General features: G+C 41.1%; 4 protein-coding genes across 8 annotated transcripts; 1 reads left to right on the forward strand and 3 right to left on the reverse strand.

The window, feature by feature from the left end:
* Positions 1–1,494: 1,494 nt before the first annotated feature.
* On the reverse strand, positions 1,495–3,850 carry rpl37a (ribosomal protein L37a). The gene is made up of 4 exons (XM_026149677.1): positions 3,770–3,850; positions 3,007–3,135; positions 2,747–2,829; positions 1,495–1,660 (listed from the first exon to the last, which is right to left on the reverse strand). Exons 1-4 carry the CDS (start codon positions 3,770–3,772, stop codon positions 1,597–1,599), a joined length of 279 nt encoding a protein of 92 aa, XP_026005462.1. The 5' UTR covers positions 3,773–3,850; the 3' UTR covers positions 1,495–1,596.
* On the forward strand, positions 2,824–6,678 carry cfap410 (cilia and flagella associated protein 410). 4 transcript variants are annotated; one of them, XM_026149675.1, is made up of 9 exons: positions 3,081–3,157; positions 3,240–3,387; positions 4,232–4,275; positions 4,410–4,428; positions 4,521–4,567; positions 4,677–4,906; positions 5,089–5,239; positions 5,339–5,435; positions 6,239–6,678. In XM_026149675.1, exons 5-9 carry the CDS (start codon positions 4,539–4,541, stop codon positions 6,401–6,403), a joined length of 672 nt encoding a protein of 223 aa, XP_026005460.1. In that variant the 5' UTR covers positions 3,081–3,157; positions 3,240–3,387; positions 4,232–4,275; positions 4,410–4,428; positions 4,521–4,538; the 3' UTR covers positions 6,404–6,678. The 4 variants fall into 4 exon arrangements, with proteins under 4 accessions (XP_026005461.1, XP_026005460.1, XP_026005458.1 ...); XM_026149676.1 differs by lacking the exons at positions 3,081–3,157; positions 3,240–3,387 and adding an exon at positions 2,824–2,915; XM_026149673.1 differs by lacking the exons at positions 3,081–3,157; positions 3,240–3,387 and having other exon boundaries at positions 3,784–4,275.
* On the reverse strand, positions 6,675–12,537 carry orc2 (origin recognition complex, subunit 2). Of its 2 annotated transcripts, none has more exons than XM_026149671.1 (16): positions 12,413–12,537; positions 12,089–12,160; positions 11,838–11,996; positions 11,167–11,253; positions 10,955–11,044; positions 10,832–10,863; positions 10,679–10,736; positions 10,276–10,586; positions 10,076–10,185; positions 9,861–9,993; positions 9,677–9,773; positions 9,456–9,602; positions 9,207–9,378; positions 7,218–7,279; positions 7,027–7,145; positions 6,675–6,938 (listed from the first exon to the last, which is right to left on the reverse strand). In XM_026149671.1, exons 2-16 carry the CDS (start codon positions 12,156–12,158, stop codon positions 6,855–6,857), a joined length of 1,731 nt encoding a protein of 576 aa, XP_026005456.1. In that variant the 5' UTR covers positions 12,159–12,160; positions 12,413–12,537; the 3' UTR covers positions 6,675–6,854. The 2 variants fall into 2 exon arrangements, with proteins under 2 accessions (XP_026005456.1, XP_026005457.1); XM_026149672.1 differs by lacking the exon at positions 12,413–12,537 and adding an exon at positions 12,252–12,406.
* Positions 12,538–12,827: 290 nt separating this feature from the next.
* Positions 12,828–16,702, reverse strand: LOC113010517 (D-threo-3-hydroxyaspartate dehydratase). Its single transcript, XM_026149610.1, has 10 exons — positions 16,632–16,702; positions 15,912–16,067; positions 15,684–15,813; positions 15,196–15,346; positions 14,910–15,090; positions 14,381–14,499; positions 13,854–13,980; positions 13,643–13,705; positions 13,442–13,547; positions 12,828–13,350 (listed from the first exon to the last, which is right to left on the reverse strand). Exons 2-10 carry the CDS (start codon positions 16,055–16,057, stop codon positions 13,261–13,263), a joined length of 1,113 nt encoding a protein of 370 aa, XP_026005395.1. The 5' UTR covers positions 16,058–16,067; positions 16,632–16,702; the 3' UTR covers positions 12,828–13,260.
* Positions 16,703–17,857: the final 1,155 nt, after the last annotated feature.

Raw genomic sequence — 17,857 nt, forward strand, 5'->3', positions numbered from 1 at the left:
CCACTATGTCAATTCAAAGATTTAAAGATATTTGCCCTCTCTTGCACATTGATGACAAGAGGACCAGAGCCTACCGACTGAAAACAAACCACATGGCAGCTTTCTGCTACATATGGGGCGTGTTCCTGGTTAACTGCAGGCAGAATTTCATCCTCAGTGATTGTGTTACAGTGGATGAACAACTTGTGCCTTTCAGAGGGAAGACCCAGCTTCTGCAGTATATGCAGAGCAAGCATACAAAAGTGATACAAAAACTGCAATTTCTTAAAATTAATGAAAAAATAAATAAAAATGTCACAAACATGTTTTATGAGGAATACCTGGAATATGAAAATATTGCAACTCTTCGTTTTAAAGATTTTGAAGAATAACAACCGAGTTTATAGCAAAATGCATTGTTTCTATTTGGGGTCATTTTTGACCCCACTCGTGGAAGAGTGTAGGTATTGGTAGGTTGTGCATCCAAAGGTTAAATACCTTTTCTTATGATTGGACACATCTGTATTTAAAGTTCAAGACTTAACAAGCTAATTTTGTTGTGTACCCAATTCTTTGCACAGCAGGTTTTTACATTAAATTTCATACAAGTAAATACTGCTTCACTAAAAATCTTTTTCTGGAAAACACAGCAGTACTCAGATATTCCTAGAAAATAAAAGACATACCACTGTCATCTTTTTTGGTGAAAACAGAGTGAATTATTATGATGCTGAGAGGGGTTACCAAATGTTTTCGTGTGAGTGTAAATGCTATTTAATTCATTTAAATAAATGTTTCTGAGCTCCATGGAACAGGTTGGATCAGTGTTAGATTTTAGTTTTTTCCCCTTCCAGCCCAAAAAGGTTAGATTATTTTGGTTTATATTTACTGTTCATCATCTTATCAACAAATTTGTGTATATTTTCAACCTAACCATTTGATTCATTAAAACTATTTTTTCCATTTTTCTCACCAAAGTGGTCCTAATGCATGTCCCACAGCGATGGAGCAGTCAGCAATGTTGACTTGTTGCAATAAAGCTTAAACCAGTTTGGCTGGGCTCTTTCTGCGTGGAGTTCACAGGTTGCATGTTTTCTCTCACAGCACCAAGACATACAAGGTTAACTGATATCATTCTAAAGCAATTGTACAAGGATGGATAAATTGACATCCTGCCTAGTAATCAAAGGTGTACGGGTGTAACACATGTATTTGCAGCTGTTACAGATAGATTAGTTATAATTTCACATCAATGTTTCCTTTAACTTTGCAGAGATATTCCCACGTGATGCTTCACTGAAACCAAAATGTTACCCATAGATCTCAAAGACCCCCTGTGGTTTCTCATTTTACCCCCCACCCAAAAAGACCTGCTGTTTCAGAGGGTTTAGAGATAACCTGAACTCCACCGAAGTATCCTCAATGAAGGGCTACTGAAGAGTCTTCTTGCAGGTTACAACCCTCGCAATTTCTATTTTACAGCTGCACAGTAAACAAACGTACAAAGACACAAACTCCGCTCCAGACTGTTTTATTTTTGGATGTTGAGGACATGTCCAGCTCGGTTAAATGATAGAAAACAAAGTCCCAAATCCACCAGCTATCATGGTCGCTGGTTTACTGGTCCTTCAACTCCTTCAGCCTCCTGATAGCGGACTTGACTGTGACAGCAGATGTTGTGCTGCAAGAGAAGTTGGGGGGGTGCAAAGACAATTATTAGCTTCTACAAACACAACATTCTCAATGTTTTTGAAGGACGGACACGTTGCTCTGTAGTGAGAACCACTTTGGTTTTTGTGAACTCGCCAAGACCAAGAACATTCACTTTTCTTTGAAGCCTTTTAGCATCAACGGAGAAACAAGCATTTCCACTTAAGTTATTGGTTTGTTACTTATTAGACTGAATGCAGTGTTGCTGTAATTCATTTTTATTTTTTAAACTTGCTGCTATCTATCCAGCCTCTGCCTTTCCTACCTGCTGGTTTCTCTCCAGGTTACTACTGTGCCAGTTCTTGATATTAGTAAGCTCCTTCTCTAGAGAAAACCTTGGCCAACAGCCTGATGCACTCAAGCACAAAATTCTTGGACTCAAGTTGTTAACAAGTCTTCCTCCTGCTATCTGGAATCTAAGGAAACCATGTGGAGAACTGGTTCATGTGCCACAGTCGAGCAAAACACCTACCATCACCAGCAGCAGGCCAAGATACGTAGAGCTGGAGTATCAGAAGCTCACCGGAGAGGGAGCTGGTTATATAGCTACATCACATTTGTCATGCACCATATAAATGCAAACTGCATGTAAGAAAGTGTGTGCACAGCACAAAGCTGGACACATACCCTTTAAATGATCACTCAGGCTGAGTAGATTGAATTTCAAAGTTTAATTAGGTCTCTAAGATGACTGGATACTTTTTTCAAAGTAATGTAGTGAGTGATATGAATGTTCACTGAGTCAACTCTGGCTTATTTATTTTAGATGGACACAATTATTTACACCTGATGACCATTAAAGGCTTTAACACATCACACAGGTGTTCTGAGTGTGGAGGGGCACAATCAATGCAGGTGGAGGGTGAGCAGAAAACAAACAAAGAATCCTGCTTTCGCCGTGGGCACACTGTCACCCAAGTTAGAAAAACTTAATGATGAGAAGAAGAAAAAAAAAGACAAACAGCTGAGGGAATTTTTGAACCCCTTTTCTAATCATAACTTCAGCGTCTGCAGCAGTCGAATGACAGAATTAGACCAAAGAGGGAAAGTAACCTACTTGTAAGTCCAGGCACCTCCAGCCACTGTCTTTCTACAGGACCCACAGTGCCAGATTCCAACAGCCCTCCTCTTCATCTTGGTCTGTAAATACAAATTTGCATAGTGAGAACACAAAAGTGGAAACTCAACTTATCTGGACACATCCTTGAGCACTACAATTATGTAATGTAAGCAGCGTAGTCTGCAGAAAGCATTTCTAACACTGACCAGGTCTTTGCTACTGTACATTATGTGGGTGGTCTCCACTGTTGTCCTTACCTTTCCGCAGAAAGAGCAGGTGTACTTAGCATGCTGGGAGATTTCAATTTTCTTCACCATCTTCCTCAGCGACGCGCCATAACGCGTGCCATATTTACCAACGATCCCCACCTTCTTGGTGCGCTTGGCCTGTGGATAACATGAACACACAGTGAGAAAATACAGTAACCATGGGATTTTGTGGTTTAAAACTACAAGCAAATGGCTTCAGCATTCTGCCGTTACTACTACAGGAAGAAGTGTCGGGAGAAGCGCCCAGGGTGGCCCCAGAAAGCGAAAAAAAAAAAACTACTTCTGACTATAATCCTGCAAAATCTGAGCAACAAGGGTGAAGAAGCTGCTGTGACCATTAGCCAGCCAACATAAGCTTCCTTTCAGCAGGTTAGCCAAAATGCTAACTAAAGTCAACTGAGCAGTTCTCGTTTAACTGTATCAAACGACCACTTTTTGGTGGGGCATTACACATTTCAGTTCGGACTTATTTAATTGTGGACGCTCAAAAGACCGGGACTTAAGGAGCTAGTGTCACTAGCCTGCCCGGTACTTGGAGCTCACACAGTTTAGCAATGGTGGCCGCCATTTCTGTCTCAATGGAGAATGAAAACATCGTTTTTACTGCTGATCCAATCCCAAAACGGACATAAATGAAGGCTAGGTATGGCAAAAAAGGTCAACACGAAACCTCCTAATAAGCGATTATATCATTTATAGCAGTGAAACTGTAAGATTGACAAGGATTAGGGTCGGAACAAGCTCTGCTCACCATCGTTTCAGTGGGAGACGTAGGTCCAAAGAGGAATTGCTTAACGCGCAGGCGCGATTTACTCAGTCCGTTCACGCTGCATTCTGGGACTTTGAGTTTTCGTAAAACGCAGACATTGTACAAAAACGTAAAAGTTCGCTTACGATAATATATATAAATATATTTTTTAGCTCTGGTATTATAGCTAAATTAGAATTTTTGATAAAACAGCGTAATCTACGGAAAACTATAAATAAAAGATATTAACCCGTTACCATGGACGCTTAAGCTGATATGCGCATGCGTATTAATGTGGCGTACGACAACATCCCTGCGGCTGCGAGTTGAAGTCTTTGGTCAATTAGCTTGTCACGATGTGGCTTTTGTTGTTTGTGAATATTTAGCCCATTGAAAATATTATTAATTTAAAAGGAAGTTAAATGTTTTGCTATGAAGCTAACACGGAAACTGGTTCTTGCTAAGGCGAAGGCCTCCGACTTGGAGAGCGTGAAAAAACTGAACTGCTGGTAAGTGCATCCATTTTGGCATACCAGTAATTTTGTTGCCCTTTTAATTACATAGTGATCATTGACGTGAACAGGTACCATTTGTGTTGTGTCTCCTATCTGTGGTAACGTTAGGTTACATCTTATTTTTGCAGGGGATGCAACTTGACTGATGTGAGTAGCAAACTTGGATGTCATGTTTACTCTGACAATTAATTTAGTGTTCATACTTAATGAAAGTTGCATGGATTCATGTGTCTTCTAAGATTTCTATCTTCGCTCAGATGCCAAACATTGAAGTGCTGACACTGAGGTAGGTCCCTTTGCCACACACATAAAATCATTTCACAGTCACAAATGCACAGACTCATTTGGGACGACCCAGTAACACCAGGCTATGATTCTCTTTCATCTGTCTGCAGTGTCAACAGCATCTTGTCTCTCTCTCCTCTGGCTGGCTGTCTGTCTCTGAGTGAACTCTACCTGAGAAGGAACATGATCCCCTCGCTCTCTGAGCTCTCTCACCTGAGACCGTTAACTCGTCTCAGAGTGCTCTGGCTAGCTGAGAACCCCTGCTGTGGAACCGATGCCACCCAGTATCGCCTCACAGTGCTTCGCTGCCTCCCTCGTCTCCAGAAACTCGATAACCAAGGTGACTGTGTGATGTTTTGGGGCCACACTACCGTCTGCTTACCTCGACTGTTTAAGCACTTTATTAGCAGCCACTCATCATCCTCATGAAAAAGTTGAGGTTGAAAATCAGTGTCAGATCTAGGAAGTTGAATTGAAGTCTGACTCTTACTGTAGCTATTCTTCAATGTTTCCTGTGTACAGTAGTGACAGATGATGAAATTTCACTGGCTCTCATGGAAGGTGAAGAGGTCACAACACCCCCAGGTAGTATCCAGAACCAGCATACAACCAACGGACTTCAGGATGCAGAGACAGAGAACGACCCTCTAAACTACAACATGGAGGAGACAAAGTAGGTCTTGTGGCCTGAAACAACTTATAGTTTGCAGAAAATGCGAAAACTGAAGTAAAATTAACAGAAGAAAATATTTCTGTTAACTTTTGTTTCTAGCAAAATCAGAGAAGAGCTGGGAATGAAGCCACTTTCCAGAGACAAGTTCTCTTCCCTGTCCTCTCCATCAACCAGAGAAAGCAAACCAATCAAAAAGGTAGCTCCTCTCATCACCGTGTCCCTTAAAATTTTTGTGGGCCTGGACTCTACTAAAGTAGCTTTGTATGACTCACAGTTCAAACAAACACTCCTCTGTCTTGGGCTGTAGCTTGGTGCCGCCTTGCCAGCTTTCTTTAGATTGGCCACCCCTCATGATCAAACGTTCAAGCATAGAAAGTGTATAAAAGATGTGTGTAACCGCCTCAGTTGTTTTCGGGACTCTGTATTTTGGAGCTTCCACTTTAGCTCTATGGCGATCTAGACTTTTCCACCATTTGGTCGGCATTATCAGCTGATGCTAGCAGCAGCATTTATAAGCTGTACATGTGTATCTCACAAAAACACATAACAAAAAATGAGCATTCAGTAACAGACTAAAAAAAACTGTGCAATTTACTGTGCTAGCTATATCTTCACAGCAGACCATATCATTTTTTCAGACAGTTTATTTAATTTTGGCAACAACTGACCAATACAATAGAAATGTAGAGTTTAGTGTCCCAAACTAGCAAAGTTGAAGTCTAACCAACCGAGTCCACGCCACTAACTTAAGGCCAAATGCAAATGGGCGAGTTACTGTTGGGTACTAGATTAGTCAATACTGCCATAACAGTACTACTGTGCCCTTTTTTTTTTTTTTTTTGCCTTTGGAGCATATTACCCTCCTAAGACCTGAACTCTTCCACGGCATGCATTTTTAACTTAATAGAGCCAATAGATCTATTTATATTGTGAAATTCATTCAAACCTGGAATGTTTGGTTTGTAATCTGCCAGCTAACAATAAAACTTGTGTTTTCAGTCGCACGCTCTTGATGCAGTTTTGCTGCTGCTGAAAGATTTGGATGAAGAGGAGCTTCATGTTGTACACACCGCCACACAGAACAGACTTCAGATCTACACACTGGACTCAGAAAGGCTTACAAAGACACAGCAAACACAGAAAACAGCTGAAATCCAACATTGATACGTTTCACAGCATGCGCTCAGGGCTAACCCCATCCTTCCACATTTAACACTAAGCTCAGGTTCATAAAAGGTGCCCACTTTGTCCCATTAACATCTGCCTGCAATATGCATGGCATGACACTACTTCAGTTCCAGCTTTCACGTGTGGACTCATCAGTTCCCCTGCTGTCTTTTTTATAGCTGCATGCCTTATTGCTTTGTAAGAACAAAAGATTGTATGTTTTGCTAAATGTAAATCTATTTCTGTAAAGAAAATAAACAGCAATGCATTAACTTTAAATGTTTTTATTTACATAGATGTTGGCTGTATGCGTGAATGGTGCAAAAAAATAAATTTAATCTATAATTTAAACTGTTCAGAACCCTGGGGCTCACATCTTATTCCAATGTAACTGTGCTGCTGCACATCTGCGGGAAGAGATGATTCATACGTCTGAAGTCTCGTCCACTCAGTCACCCTCTTCGTTCTCCAGGAAATCCATCAGTGTGCTTGCATCCACAGCAACAATCAGGTACTCTACTCCATCTGCTCCCTGAAGCAAAGCAAATAAATATGATAAGCACCAGGTACTGCAGACACTTAATGAATGAGAGTTGGGGAATTCTAAAGTGGAAGTCCACCTTGCGTGTCCGTATCAGTTTGTGGTCTCTGAACTCTGTCAGCTGAGTCCTCAGCGTGAGGTCAGAGTTCACCAAGAATGCCTCTCGACATCGCTGGTAGAAATCCTGGAATGACAATCCTGCACAGAGGACAAACTGATTACAAACTGCACTAGAAAACGGAGACATAAAAGCCGAATGTGAATGCGCACCTGCGTATGAAGGATTATCTTTGTTTTCCAGCTGGAACTTGACCAGCAGTTTAAAGATTCCTCTGCAAAAAGAAAAACAAGCAGTTGAGTTTTTTCCCCCCCCAACAGCTCTGTACATAATGAGAGGAGGTCAGACTCAAACAGAATTTAGAACAGAAATCACAAATGAGTGAATAAAGTGACAGCAAAGACAATGGTTGTCCAAAAGAAACAATATCATTCTCAACAACAAACAACCATATTCCCTATGAGTATATACACTTACTATTTTTCTTGGCTTCAGTGTCCTGGTAGAAAAACACTTGCTGTGTTGTCACTCTTGAAATAAAAGCTTCATAAACTCTTTGAAAAGCTACAAGTCTTGAAGCACTTCTCACAATAAGATTTGACTGTCGAGTCTGTACATGCAGTTTTTTGAAACTGGTCTGGGCCCATCTAAGACCACAGGTGAAAACACCTGTTGACCTTCTGCAGTTTGCACACAGACCAAATCTGGGAGTGGATGAACAATTGCAATCATCTATATTTACTCGCAACTAGATAATAACAGCTGCGTGGTGAAGATAACCTTTTTTTGATTTCTCAAGTGCCTTTAATATGTTTCAGCCACTGCTACTCAGAGACAAGCTACAGGAAGTGTCAGTAAACACGTTCATCTCATCCCAGCCTGTGACTGCTGACCGAGGCTTTGGTTCAATTATCTTTGCAGAATTGTTGTAATTCAGTCAGGTAATTTCACAGCATCTGTATCGGATTCATGTCAGTCTTCATTTTGTTTTTCTGAAGCCATTCAGATGTGGACTTGCTAGTGTGTTTTGGATCATTATCCTGCTGCAGATCCCAAGTGCTCTTCAGCTTGAGGTCATGAAAAGATGGCCGGACATTCTCCTTCAGTATGTTTTGGTACACAGCAGAATTTATGGTTCCATTTACCACAGCAAGTCTTTCAGGTCCCGAGGCAGCAAAACAGCCCCAGAGGATCACACTTCCACCACCATATTTTACTGTTGGTATGATTTTCCTTTTCTGATATGTTGTGTTACTTTTACACCAGATGTAATGGAACACACACCTTCCAGAAAAGTTAAACTTTTGTCTTTTCAGTCCACAGAGTATTTTTCCAAAAGTCTTGGGGATCATCTGGGAAAACTGAAACAAGCCTTTACGTTCCTTTTATTCAGCAGAGGTTTTCGTCTTGGAGCTCTGCCATGCAGCCCATTTTTGCCCAGTCTCTTCCTTATGGTGGAGTCATGAACACTGACCTAACCTGAGGCAAGTGAGGCCTGCAGTTCTTTGGATGTTGTTCTGGGATCTTTTGTGACCTCTTGGATGCGGTGCTCTTGGGGTAATTTTGGTAGGCCGGCCACTCCTGGGAGGGTTCACCACTGTTCCATGTTTTTTTGCCATTTGTGGATAACAGCTCTCACTGTGGTTCGCTGGAGTCCCACAGGTCCCACCTCTTCCAGACAGAGATCTGAATTATTTCATTTCTCATTTGTTCCTGAATTTCCTTGGATTGTGGCGTGATGACTGGCTTTTGAGGATCTTCTAGTCTGCTCCACATTGTCAGGAAGGTCCTATTTAAGTGGGTTTGGATTTTTCCCCTTAATAAAGAAAACCTTTATTTTGAAAGTGCATTTTGTATTTACCTGTTTTATCTTTGTCTAATATTTAAATTTGTTTTATGATCTGAAAACTTTAAGTGGGACAAACATATAAATAGGAAACTAGGAAGAGGGCAAACACTTTTTACACCACTGTATTAGTGATGGGCAGGAGTGCAAAACACTATTGGATGATTTTGTGGAGTGGACTAGGAGGAATCACAAGGAAGCTAATATGCGAGCTAACCTTTCTCATCTGATGTCATATTTAGATCCTAGTATTTCAATAACTCATTAGCACCTCATTAAGCTCCTCCCATGGCTCTCTCCTTGTTCATTTAGACAGAAGATTAAAAACAACTACCCAGTAGGTCTTTGGAGTTACCTTGCATTGGGTGTTAAGCTGCGAAGCACATGTGTGAGGGAGGACAGAGCCAGAGCGCCAGTCTGCTGCACCAGGAGGGAGTTTTCATACGATGTCTCCTCCGAGTAGTGCTGGAACGTCACACATTCCCACCACAGCCAGTTAAACTGGCTCTGCTTCAACTGGTCCCACACTGAAAACAAGCAGGATGTATTCAGGATAGATTTCGACAGAATTACCACCTCAGTGCAGACTATTATGAACACCCACCCAGTGGAGCATTGATGTGGTCTAAAGAAGCCACCATGTGCAAGTTTGGCAGGGATGCCAGCTGCCCCAGTGCACTCTGGGTCTTCTCTCCTCGCAGCGTGGGTCCGTCTATATTATGGATGAGCAGGTACACGTGCAGATCTGGGCCTGTGAGGACATCGGTGTAAAACATGCGGTACAACCACACATGCTTGGGATGCACAGGAGTTTGATGGGCTTACTGTCTTTTAAGGTCTGGGAGATAAACTGGATCTGGTCCGAGGGGGTTCGGAAAGTTCCCTGGTGATCCAGAACCTCACACGTCAGCGCGTTTAATATCTGTGAGAATTTAATTTTCATGATCAGGGATATTTATTTTATTATGCAATTTATGCAAAATATTTTGATGTGTGTGTGTATACTGACTGATTTAAGAGTAATGGAAGGGAAAAATCCATTAACCACAAGGTGAATTTCTTGCGACAGATGAGACTCCCTGAAGTCTTCCAGCAGAGCTTTTTTGCTTCCCAGACCATAGACCAGCACGCTGAATCCCAGCCTACACACAGACCAGCACAGACACTTTGTACTGCTCTTAAAACACCAGAAAATGCACACAACTACGTTGCAACCTCACTTACTGTAACTGTAACATCCATTTGCTAAAGTGGATTCTGTGTTTGTCGTGCAGCTGCTGGATCTCTTTTGAGTAGCAGGATTGTTTTCCCTCCAGAAGTCGGACCAACGTTTCCTACAAAAACAAAAATAAAGATAAATTCACACTAAATCTATTAGGAAAGCAGCTCATTTACAATGTTTCAAAATGCAGTTAAAAACAAACCCTGTCAAGTTTAGGGGTGTTCAAACGCTCCAGAGTTCGGTCTGACGTCAACACTTTCGAGCTGCCGTGAGCTTCGAAGTACTCCTCAACCATACTGGGCTGGTTCTGAGGTTCAGGCGTGCTCTTGCTCTTCTTGGCAGGAGTCTTGTAGAGAGCTGCTGATAAACCTTTACTGGGTGTTCTCGGGGTGGTCACGTTCTCTTTATCCTCTTTCTTTCCTTTCTGCTCTTCCTCCAGCCCATCTTCATCCTCCTCCTCACCCGAGTCAGAGGGTGAAAGCTCGCTGTCGCTGTCTGACCGCAAGCTTGGAGCTAAAAAAACAAACAAACAAACAAAACATTTAGATTAGAGGAAAGGTGAAATTTCACTTAGAATGAATTGAATTATTCCCAGTCAGACTCACTTGCTATTCTCTTCCTGAGCCTGTGTGGTGTTGTAGAGACAAACTGGACCTTTTTGCTCTGCCATTAAGTAAAAATAAAATAAAATTCTTAAGTTGGCACCAGAGGTTGCTGGCTTTGGACTTTAAGAAGTTTAAAGGTTTCTATGGTCTCACCTTCTGTGGTGTTCTGCTTTCACCTCTAAGGTCTGAAATAGAAGAAAAGAAAATACTTAACTGTGAGAAAATGAGCAGAAAGATGAATATACGGAAAAGATGATGAACGTTTATTGTACTCACTCCGCCCCGTTCGACTGGGGATTGAGGGTTCAAAGTTTGGGGTCGCGCTGAAGCTCACGCTTTTTCCAGGAGTCCGAGCCAGCTCACTTGCTGTTTATGAAAAATGTGCAACACAAAATGAGCATATACGATGTCTAAAGAAAGAACTGGAAGGAGATGTATAATATGCAAATGTTTTCCGATCTATGTGAGAAGACAATGGAGGCTCTCACCGGTTTGGGCCATGCTGTGGCTGCGTTTGACTTTCTGAAAGGTAAAGATGGAGGATCCAGCCACTCTTGACAAGCCATCTTCATCTTCTGTAAATCCAAGAGAAAACTGGTCATTTTAAAATGAATTTAAAAAAGAAAGAAAGAAAAAGCCTCAGATATTTTCATGCATTTATACGAAGCTAAAAATTTCACAGCATTATGAATGTTCAAATTTCCCACCAAAAATTATATGCCTATATGCCAGTATTGATAAGCATATAATATGTCAATATCAGCGATATAGTCCATCTTACAAACACACTTAATGTGTGCAATGGAGTGAAACTGAGGTGTACAGAAAGTCTCCTGCCATAATCATAAGTACCTCTGTGACAGGAATATTTTTTACAAGGCTTTTGTAGGGATTTGAGCTAACTATATGCAGTCTCTGTCACTAAGTTGAATTTCAGCTGGTGAACCAGCACTTGCTAAATTCCACATTTGTACTTTGCCTGACTGTGTAGATGTAGAAAATCAGCCAACGTCTGTCTGCATTTTTCCAAACGTATTTGGGTAAATCTACAAAGAGCAGTAAAGAGCTGAGTCAGCAGCATCGTCAGCTGATCACGGTCTGTCTGCAAAGAAAACAAACCTCCCGGTGAAGAAAGTCATTACCCCTGCTCAGCACTCACCTTCTGCGTTATCTGTTCCTAAAGCTTGGACATAATCCTGCTCATCGTGGACTCCATTTTCATCTCCATCATGTTCCGCATCCTCTCTGCATCCCCGTCGTCCAGCCGGGCTCTTAAACTTTACCATCTTCTGAACGGACCCGGCGATGCTCTGCGCACCTTATGGAGGTACGCACAGTACAGAAAGCAGAGTCAGAGAGACACAGAAGTGCTCGTAAACTAACATTTCTACAGTAGTAGAGCATCCATACCCTCCTGCTTGTCCACGATGTGCTCCAGGACATCGCCATCCCCGATGAACTTCACCTCCAGCACACTCATGACTAAAGATAATAATGACAACCAGCACGACTTTAGTTAGTTGCTCGTAACACTACAACATATAATTTGCTTTTCAGAGGTGTAGATGCTAACGCAGGTTTTCAGTCAGTGCGTTTCTATTCACGAACAGTGAAGGGCGGCCATTCTTCTCAAACAGCGAGAAGCAGCCCTGCTTCAACCAGCGGCCACACGCCGAAAGTCCAAATAAAAGTGGGAAATAAAAACAGAAACGCGTCTAAAGCGACACAACTTACTGTACAGCGTCAGTACCGCCACATGAAAATGTAAACACAACTTTCACACAGTGACAGCAAGGCAGTGTGCCGCTGGGACAAGTTTCCGCGCCATCCCGCTGAAGTTTTTAAACCACGTGACAAGTGAAAGGTCATTCAGTGGCCAACTGGAACGCTGCTTCCAGCTAAAACGACATTTCCCAAAATGCACTTCGAACATCAGCTCAGTCTGTGCGGCTAAAACCCTACAGGGGAAGGGTTTTGACCGACGGATTAATTATTATATTTTCAATAAGTAATGTAGGTTACTATTAATGCGAATGATGTATTTTCTGTAATATTTAAAAAAAAAATAACATTTATCACCAAGATATTTTTTACGTGTCCGTTCAAACGCTGGCACTTATTTATTCATAGATTACAGAAAAATAGAAGATTAAAGGGGACCAAGAAAATCTTTATTTTGATAGAAAAAATAAATCACAAAAGTTTGCAGTTGTATATAAAAGGCCATTCATAAACATTTATTAGCATTGGTATTAACAGCTGATAGCACAAGTGATATGACTTTCTATTAAGTCATCACTAGCTAGGTCTCCTTGCAGGCAGTGAAAAACAGGTGCAGAACACAAAAATTAATTTTAAAGACATAACATTAGTGCAACATGGTTTCTGTTACAGTATGAAACTTCTGAAGCCCACAGTGAGAATATTTTCATTAATTATATGTTTTACCATCAAGATGGCACATCTCACTAACAAAGAAGGAATCGCTGTATGTGTTTCTAATGTGTAAATTATTTGGAATGAGTCTCTATATATCTCACTTGTCCCAAAGAGACAAGAAGGGGGAGACATCGTCCAGCTCTTCACCACCCGCGAGTGGGCGTCCACTTCCCTACCAGACGACCCTTGGAGTGTACATGGTACACAGGATGCATCACTGCTGTTGCACATGACTGCAGAAAAAAAGACATTGTCTGACAACAGGAAAATGTGCAATAAAACTGATGTGTCAATAAGATGTACTATAAATCATTCAGTACTAACATGGTAGGGAATCAGTGTGAGCAGAGAGCCCAGGGGGTATTTGCTGTAGTCCAGTTGTCCTGAGATGGGCTCCACTCGTCCATGCTCCTGGGTCATAGACAACAACCTGGAGGGACACGGCAGTCACATTTAACATTGGTACTGAGAGTAAAAGAGAAAAAAGATACTAAAATAGACTGAGATTTTTTTTTAAAGCATTACTTGAGGTTTGGATGCCCCTCGATCACAGCGTATCCAGTGGGAAGTTTTCCAGCTCCGTCCAAACTGAGAGAGACAAGCAAGAGTAGGTGAAAGGTTAAGTTACATGGTTGTTCCAAAACAGAGCTTACACTGATGATAGCAGGGATGAGTAAAACAAAAAACAGAACTTAGGGGATAGGTATTAGCTCCCATTGAATGAAGTTGAACCCACCTGATTCCAGCCCATCCACAGTCAATCAGGAGCTGGTTCCTGTGTGGACAGTGACCAATGACTCTTGTGAGAACCCTCACAGCCACGTCCTCCATACAGCATGAGCCAATCATAGACTGCTGCACATCTGCATGCCACAAACATACATTTAAAAGAAATTGTAATTTAAAGGCCCTTTTGAAAAATATATTTTAAGTGTGACATGTCTCCCGACTATTCCTCAGCTCAAAATACCAATAAGGTCATTTATCCTGCCATACCTATAGACTGTTTAATAAACCTCTGCTCCAAACAGGCCGTTTCAGCGCCTGTAGCTTTAAACATTGTCGGGTCCCGAAGTCAACTAGAAACATGTCGGGCAAGTAAACAAAACTACGAGGCAGCTATGTGTCATGACCTTAAGAGGACAGTACTGTCGGGGACTGTTTTTATAGGGCAAATGAATTGAATATACACAACAAATAACGAAAAAGTGGATTTTACACGTCACCTTTAAACTAGGAAACAGTGGGTCTATGTGTACACACCATAGAAGACGTAGTTTCCTGGGTGGACCTCGCTCAGCTGCGCCATGTCTTTGACTGGATGGCTACAGGAAGGGGTGGAGCCAATGCTGGACTTACAGATGATGCCAACAGCCCTCAGTCTGACACAAAAAAAATCCCAAAACACACAAACAAAAAACAAGTTGAAAGTTAATGCAGAATTATTCTCCCAGATGGCTCCAAAAGAGAGTCAATCACACCCATGAGAAAATGCTTAAATTTAGAGCAGAAACATGTTTACAGTCTGGTGCAAAACATGGGATACATCATTTTTAGATATGATGTATGATTTTTTTGTTGCTTCTGGAAACAAAGCTGCATGACTCAATACAAGAAACCTGTGGGCTGTGAAACCAAAACAAAGATGTTAAAACAGCTTATAAAAACTAATTTTCAAGAGTATGAGCAACAGCTGTTATGTCGTGTGCGTTCTTAAATAGCCAGTGAGATAAAATTATTGATTAGAGCAGCTTTAATGAGTCAGTGTATTTTTTTTAAGCTTTCAGCTTACTTTTCCATGAACTGCAGAGTCAGTTTGGTGGTTTCCTGGGCAACAGCCTGTATTTGCTCAACTCCTGTGCAGTAATAGGTATTCCCACAGTGGGCGTACACTCCTGTAAGTTCCACGCCCTCCGTCTTAGCGATGGCTTCAGCCAGTTTGAGCGCTCCTGGCTCCGAGTGCAGGACGCCAGCTATGACAAAGAGCCGACACATGATCAATCCTCGTGTTAACAGAGAAGTGAAGTGTAGCTCAGGCACTTATGATTAAATCTATCGTGGTTTCCCTGCACGTTTACCTCTCCCATTGCCACAGTCGAGTTTGAGCCAGGCGTGCCACTGCCGGCCATCTTTCAGGGGTCTTTTTCGGAGCTGCTCCAAAGCATCAGGATGGTCCAATAAAATCTGGAAGAGATCCAGTCTCTCTGACAGGGCTGCACAACGCTCTACCTAAAGACACACAGAGACATACATTAAAAATGGCACAGAGAGCACAGCTGGGACATTAACAACTAACAAATATAAAAGTGATGAGAAATTATGTCAAAGTAATGGCATAGAACTGGAGCTATTTTACATGCAAGTGCTATGGCGATATACATGTATCATATATTTACATATATGTATTGTTTCTAGTGATAATATTACTAAATATGATTCATAGTTGAAACATTTTCAGCAGGCTCAGTTATTAATAATATATTTTTTCCATTTCTAATGTTTTACAGCTTTTATGATTTCACAGAATATAAAACAAGGACACATTTAAAGTGTGAGCTGAGAGAACCTTATCAAAGGGAATAGAGTAGGCATAGAGGATGTCATCATATCCATGGTCAGCATAGAAACAGGCCTCTGCCAGGGTGGAAACCACTATGCACCTCTGTGATCCACCCGTCATAATGTCAGCACACTCACTAGACACACACAGAGACCTCATCAGAATCCTGTATACGCAGCAAGTCTGTAAGCATGTGCTGTGTGCGTGTCTATGCATGAGCGTATGAATCCATACAGGGTTTTGTGGGTCTTCATGTGTGGACGAAGCTGGACTCCCAGTTTCTGGCAGCGCTCGATCATCCTCTGGGCATTCCTCTTCGCTTTGTCCACGTCCACCACAAAAGCAGGAGTACACAGGGCTGAGAGAAGATCTCCCTCCATACTGGCAGCACTGGAGTGCACACGCACGCACGCACGCACGCACGCACGCACACACACACACACACACACACACACACACACACACACACACAAAGCACTTCAGATATTTCCCATGCAATTAAATTCTATTGCATGATTGGCTCAACCAGCATATTTCAATAGTTATATTTATAAGTATCTGCTATACATGCACGAATCAGCAAGTAAACTTCATCACACTTGGGTGTAGTTTTGCAACGTCTCTGATTATGTAATGCAGCGCACTTTGAACTTTGACAACACTAACTTAAACTTAAACACTAACTTTACAAATGCACTGCAACTCATCAAATCGTATGTGATCCAATTCACTCTTTAAGCAGTTTTTTATTCCTCCTCTTTTTGGTACTATAAAGACCTTCCGATAATATTATCGTGCATCATAACGATAGATAAATTAAAATCATACTGCTTTCGAATCTGCATAATAGCGTTTGTGAAACAGTGAGGGAACCACCAGCACATTAACAAGCATCGGAAACAACAACAATAACAACAAAAAATGCAGAAAAATGCAGCACAAACCACAGCTTACCTTTTCAAAACAGCGAATTTGTTTTTTCTATGGAAGTTCCGATCACATTACTACGGTGTCCTCGAGGAGTCAAAAATAATGAAAAAAGTACAATCAGGGAGAACCTTTTGCAAATCATAAAATAAATCATAGAAAAAAAAATCTAATATAGAAGCATAGTAGCATATAATACAGTAGCAGGAACAGAGCAGGAGGGAAATAGAGAGATAGCGAGCCAGGGACAACAACAAGAGACAACATCGTCACGTTAGAAAGGTATAGTCATCATCCACAACTATTTTCAGTTGCGGATGAAAAAGGATTCAGAAAGTTTATCCATGCAGTGAATCCCATGTTTGCGATTCCAAGCAGGAAAACACTCTCCCAGAAATCATCCCAGACCTATATGACAGAGAATGTGTATCTTCTTCTTGTTTTGCATATTTTAATTTATGTTTTATTGTGCTGTGGTTTGCAGTGTTTTGTGTTGTTTCACTTGAAAATTTGTTTAAAAGGAAAAAGCAGAACATTTAAAAGGTTAAAAGTTGAAATGTAATTTTTTTTTGTTGTATTTTATAATTTATTTATTAGATTTTATGTGGAGTGAATAAATAAAAGTATACTTACGGTGGCCCCTAGAGACAAAGCACTTACAAACTCCAAAACACAATGGAAATGCTCCAGGATCATAGTGGCTACACAAGCCAGGAAGTACTAACGACCAGATTTGGTGTGGTAGTAACAGGTAAATGGACTTTTTTTTTTAAATCATTTGAATATATATGAGTGTTTGTGTATAAATACACAAACAATACACATATGTTTCAATTGTGTAATTTAAGGTAGCTCTGTTTTGAAAGTTCAGTTAATGCAAGCAATGTGTTTTGGAGTCTAAGGTCTGTTAATGGCTGCATCAAAGCATTTTTTTGTTTTTGATGCAAGCTACCCAGAGTCATGCGCCCAGCTTGGGAATTCCTTCACACTGTCATCTATCCCAGGAACAGATGAATCCCAGGAAATGAACCAAATATGATCAAATGAATGAGGGCTCATTTAGCTGTGATGGAAGTGTAAAATGTTGCTCATAAAGGTGCATGAAATGATCTTAGAGGGAGATTCCCTCTTGCCACTTTTCCAAAGTGTTGATGTATGAGATAATCATCAATTCATCAGTTTTTTAAAGTTAAGATTTTTTTAAATGTGATTTAAACCCACACCAAATAGCTTTAAAATCCTTTGTTTAAAGT

This window comes from Astatotilapia calliptera, chromosome 18 (genome assembly GCF_900246225.1).
Source record: "Astatotilapia calliptera chromosome 18, fAstCal1.2, whole genome shotgun sequence".
Taxonomy (NCBI): domain Eukaryota; kingdom Metazoa; phylum Chordata; class Actinopteri; order Cichliformes; family Cichlidae; genus Astatotilapia; species Astatotilapia calliptera.

What these genes read in the sequence shown, in the direction of transcription:
- rpl37a (XM_026149677.1), bottom strand. An exon ending in CCTGCTCTTTCTGCGGAAAG is followed by an intron (nt 2,830 to 3,006) that starts GTAAGGACAACA and finishes TTGTATTTACAG; the next exon opens with ACCAAGATGAAGAGGAGGGC. An exon ending in GGAGGTGCCTGGACTTACAA is followed by an intron (nt 1,661 to 2,746) that starts GTAGGTTACTTT and finishes CTTCTCTTGCAG; the next exon opens with CACAACATCTGCTGTCACAG.
- cfap410 (XM_026149673.1), top strand. Translation starts at nt 4,199, where the DNA reads ATGAAGCTAACACGGAAACTGGTTCTTGCTAAGGCGAAGGCCTCCGAC. An exon ending in ATTGAAGTGCTGACACTGAG is followed by an intron (nt 4,568 to 4,676) that starts GTAGGTCCCTTT and finishes ATCTGTCTGCAG; the next exon opens with TGTCAACAGCATCTTGTCTC. An exon ending in CCAGAAACTCGATAACCAAG is followed by an intron (nt 4,907 to 5,088) that starts GTGACTGTGTGA and finishes TCCTGTGTACAG; the next exon opens with TAGTGACAGATGATGAAATT.
- orc2 (XM_026149671.1), bottom strand. Translation starts at nt 12,158, where the DNA reads ATGAGTGTGCTGGAGGTGAAGTTCATCGGGGATGGCGATGTCCTGGAG. An exon ending in ACACCCCTAAACTTGACAGG is followed by an intron (nt 10,186 to 10,275) that starts GTTTGTTTTTAA and finishes TTGTTTTTGTAG; the next exon opens with GAAACGTTGGTCCGACTTCT. An exon ending in AACTGATACGGACACGCAAG is followed by an intron (nt 6,939 to 7,026) that starts GTGGACTTCCAC and finishes GCTTTGCTTCAG; the next exon opens with GGAGCAGATGGAGTAGAGTA.
- LOC113010517 (XM_026149610.1), bottom strand. Translation starts at nt 16,057, where the DNA reads ATGGAGGGAGATCTTCTCTCAGCCCTGTGTACTCCTGCTTTTGTGGTG. An exon ending in ACTCTATTCCCTTTGATAAG is followed by an intron (nt 15,347 to 15,683) that starts GTTCTCTCAGCT and finishes GTGTGTCTTTAG; the next exon opens with GTAGAGCGTTGTGCAGCCCT. An exon ending in CGACTGTGGCAATGGGAGAG is followed by an intron (nt 15,091 to 15,195) that starts GTAAACGTGCAG and finishes TCTTTGTCATAG; the next exon opens with CTGGCGTCCTGCACTCGGAG.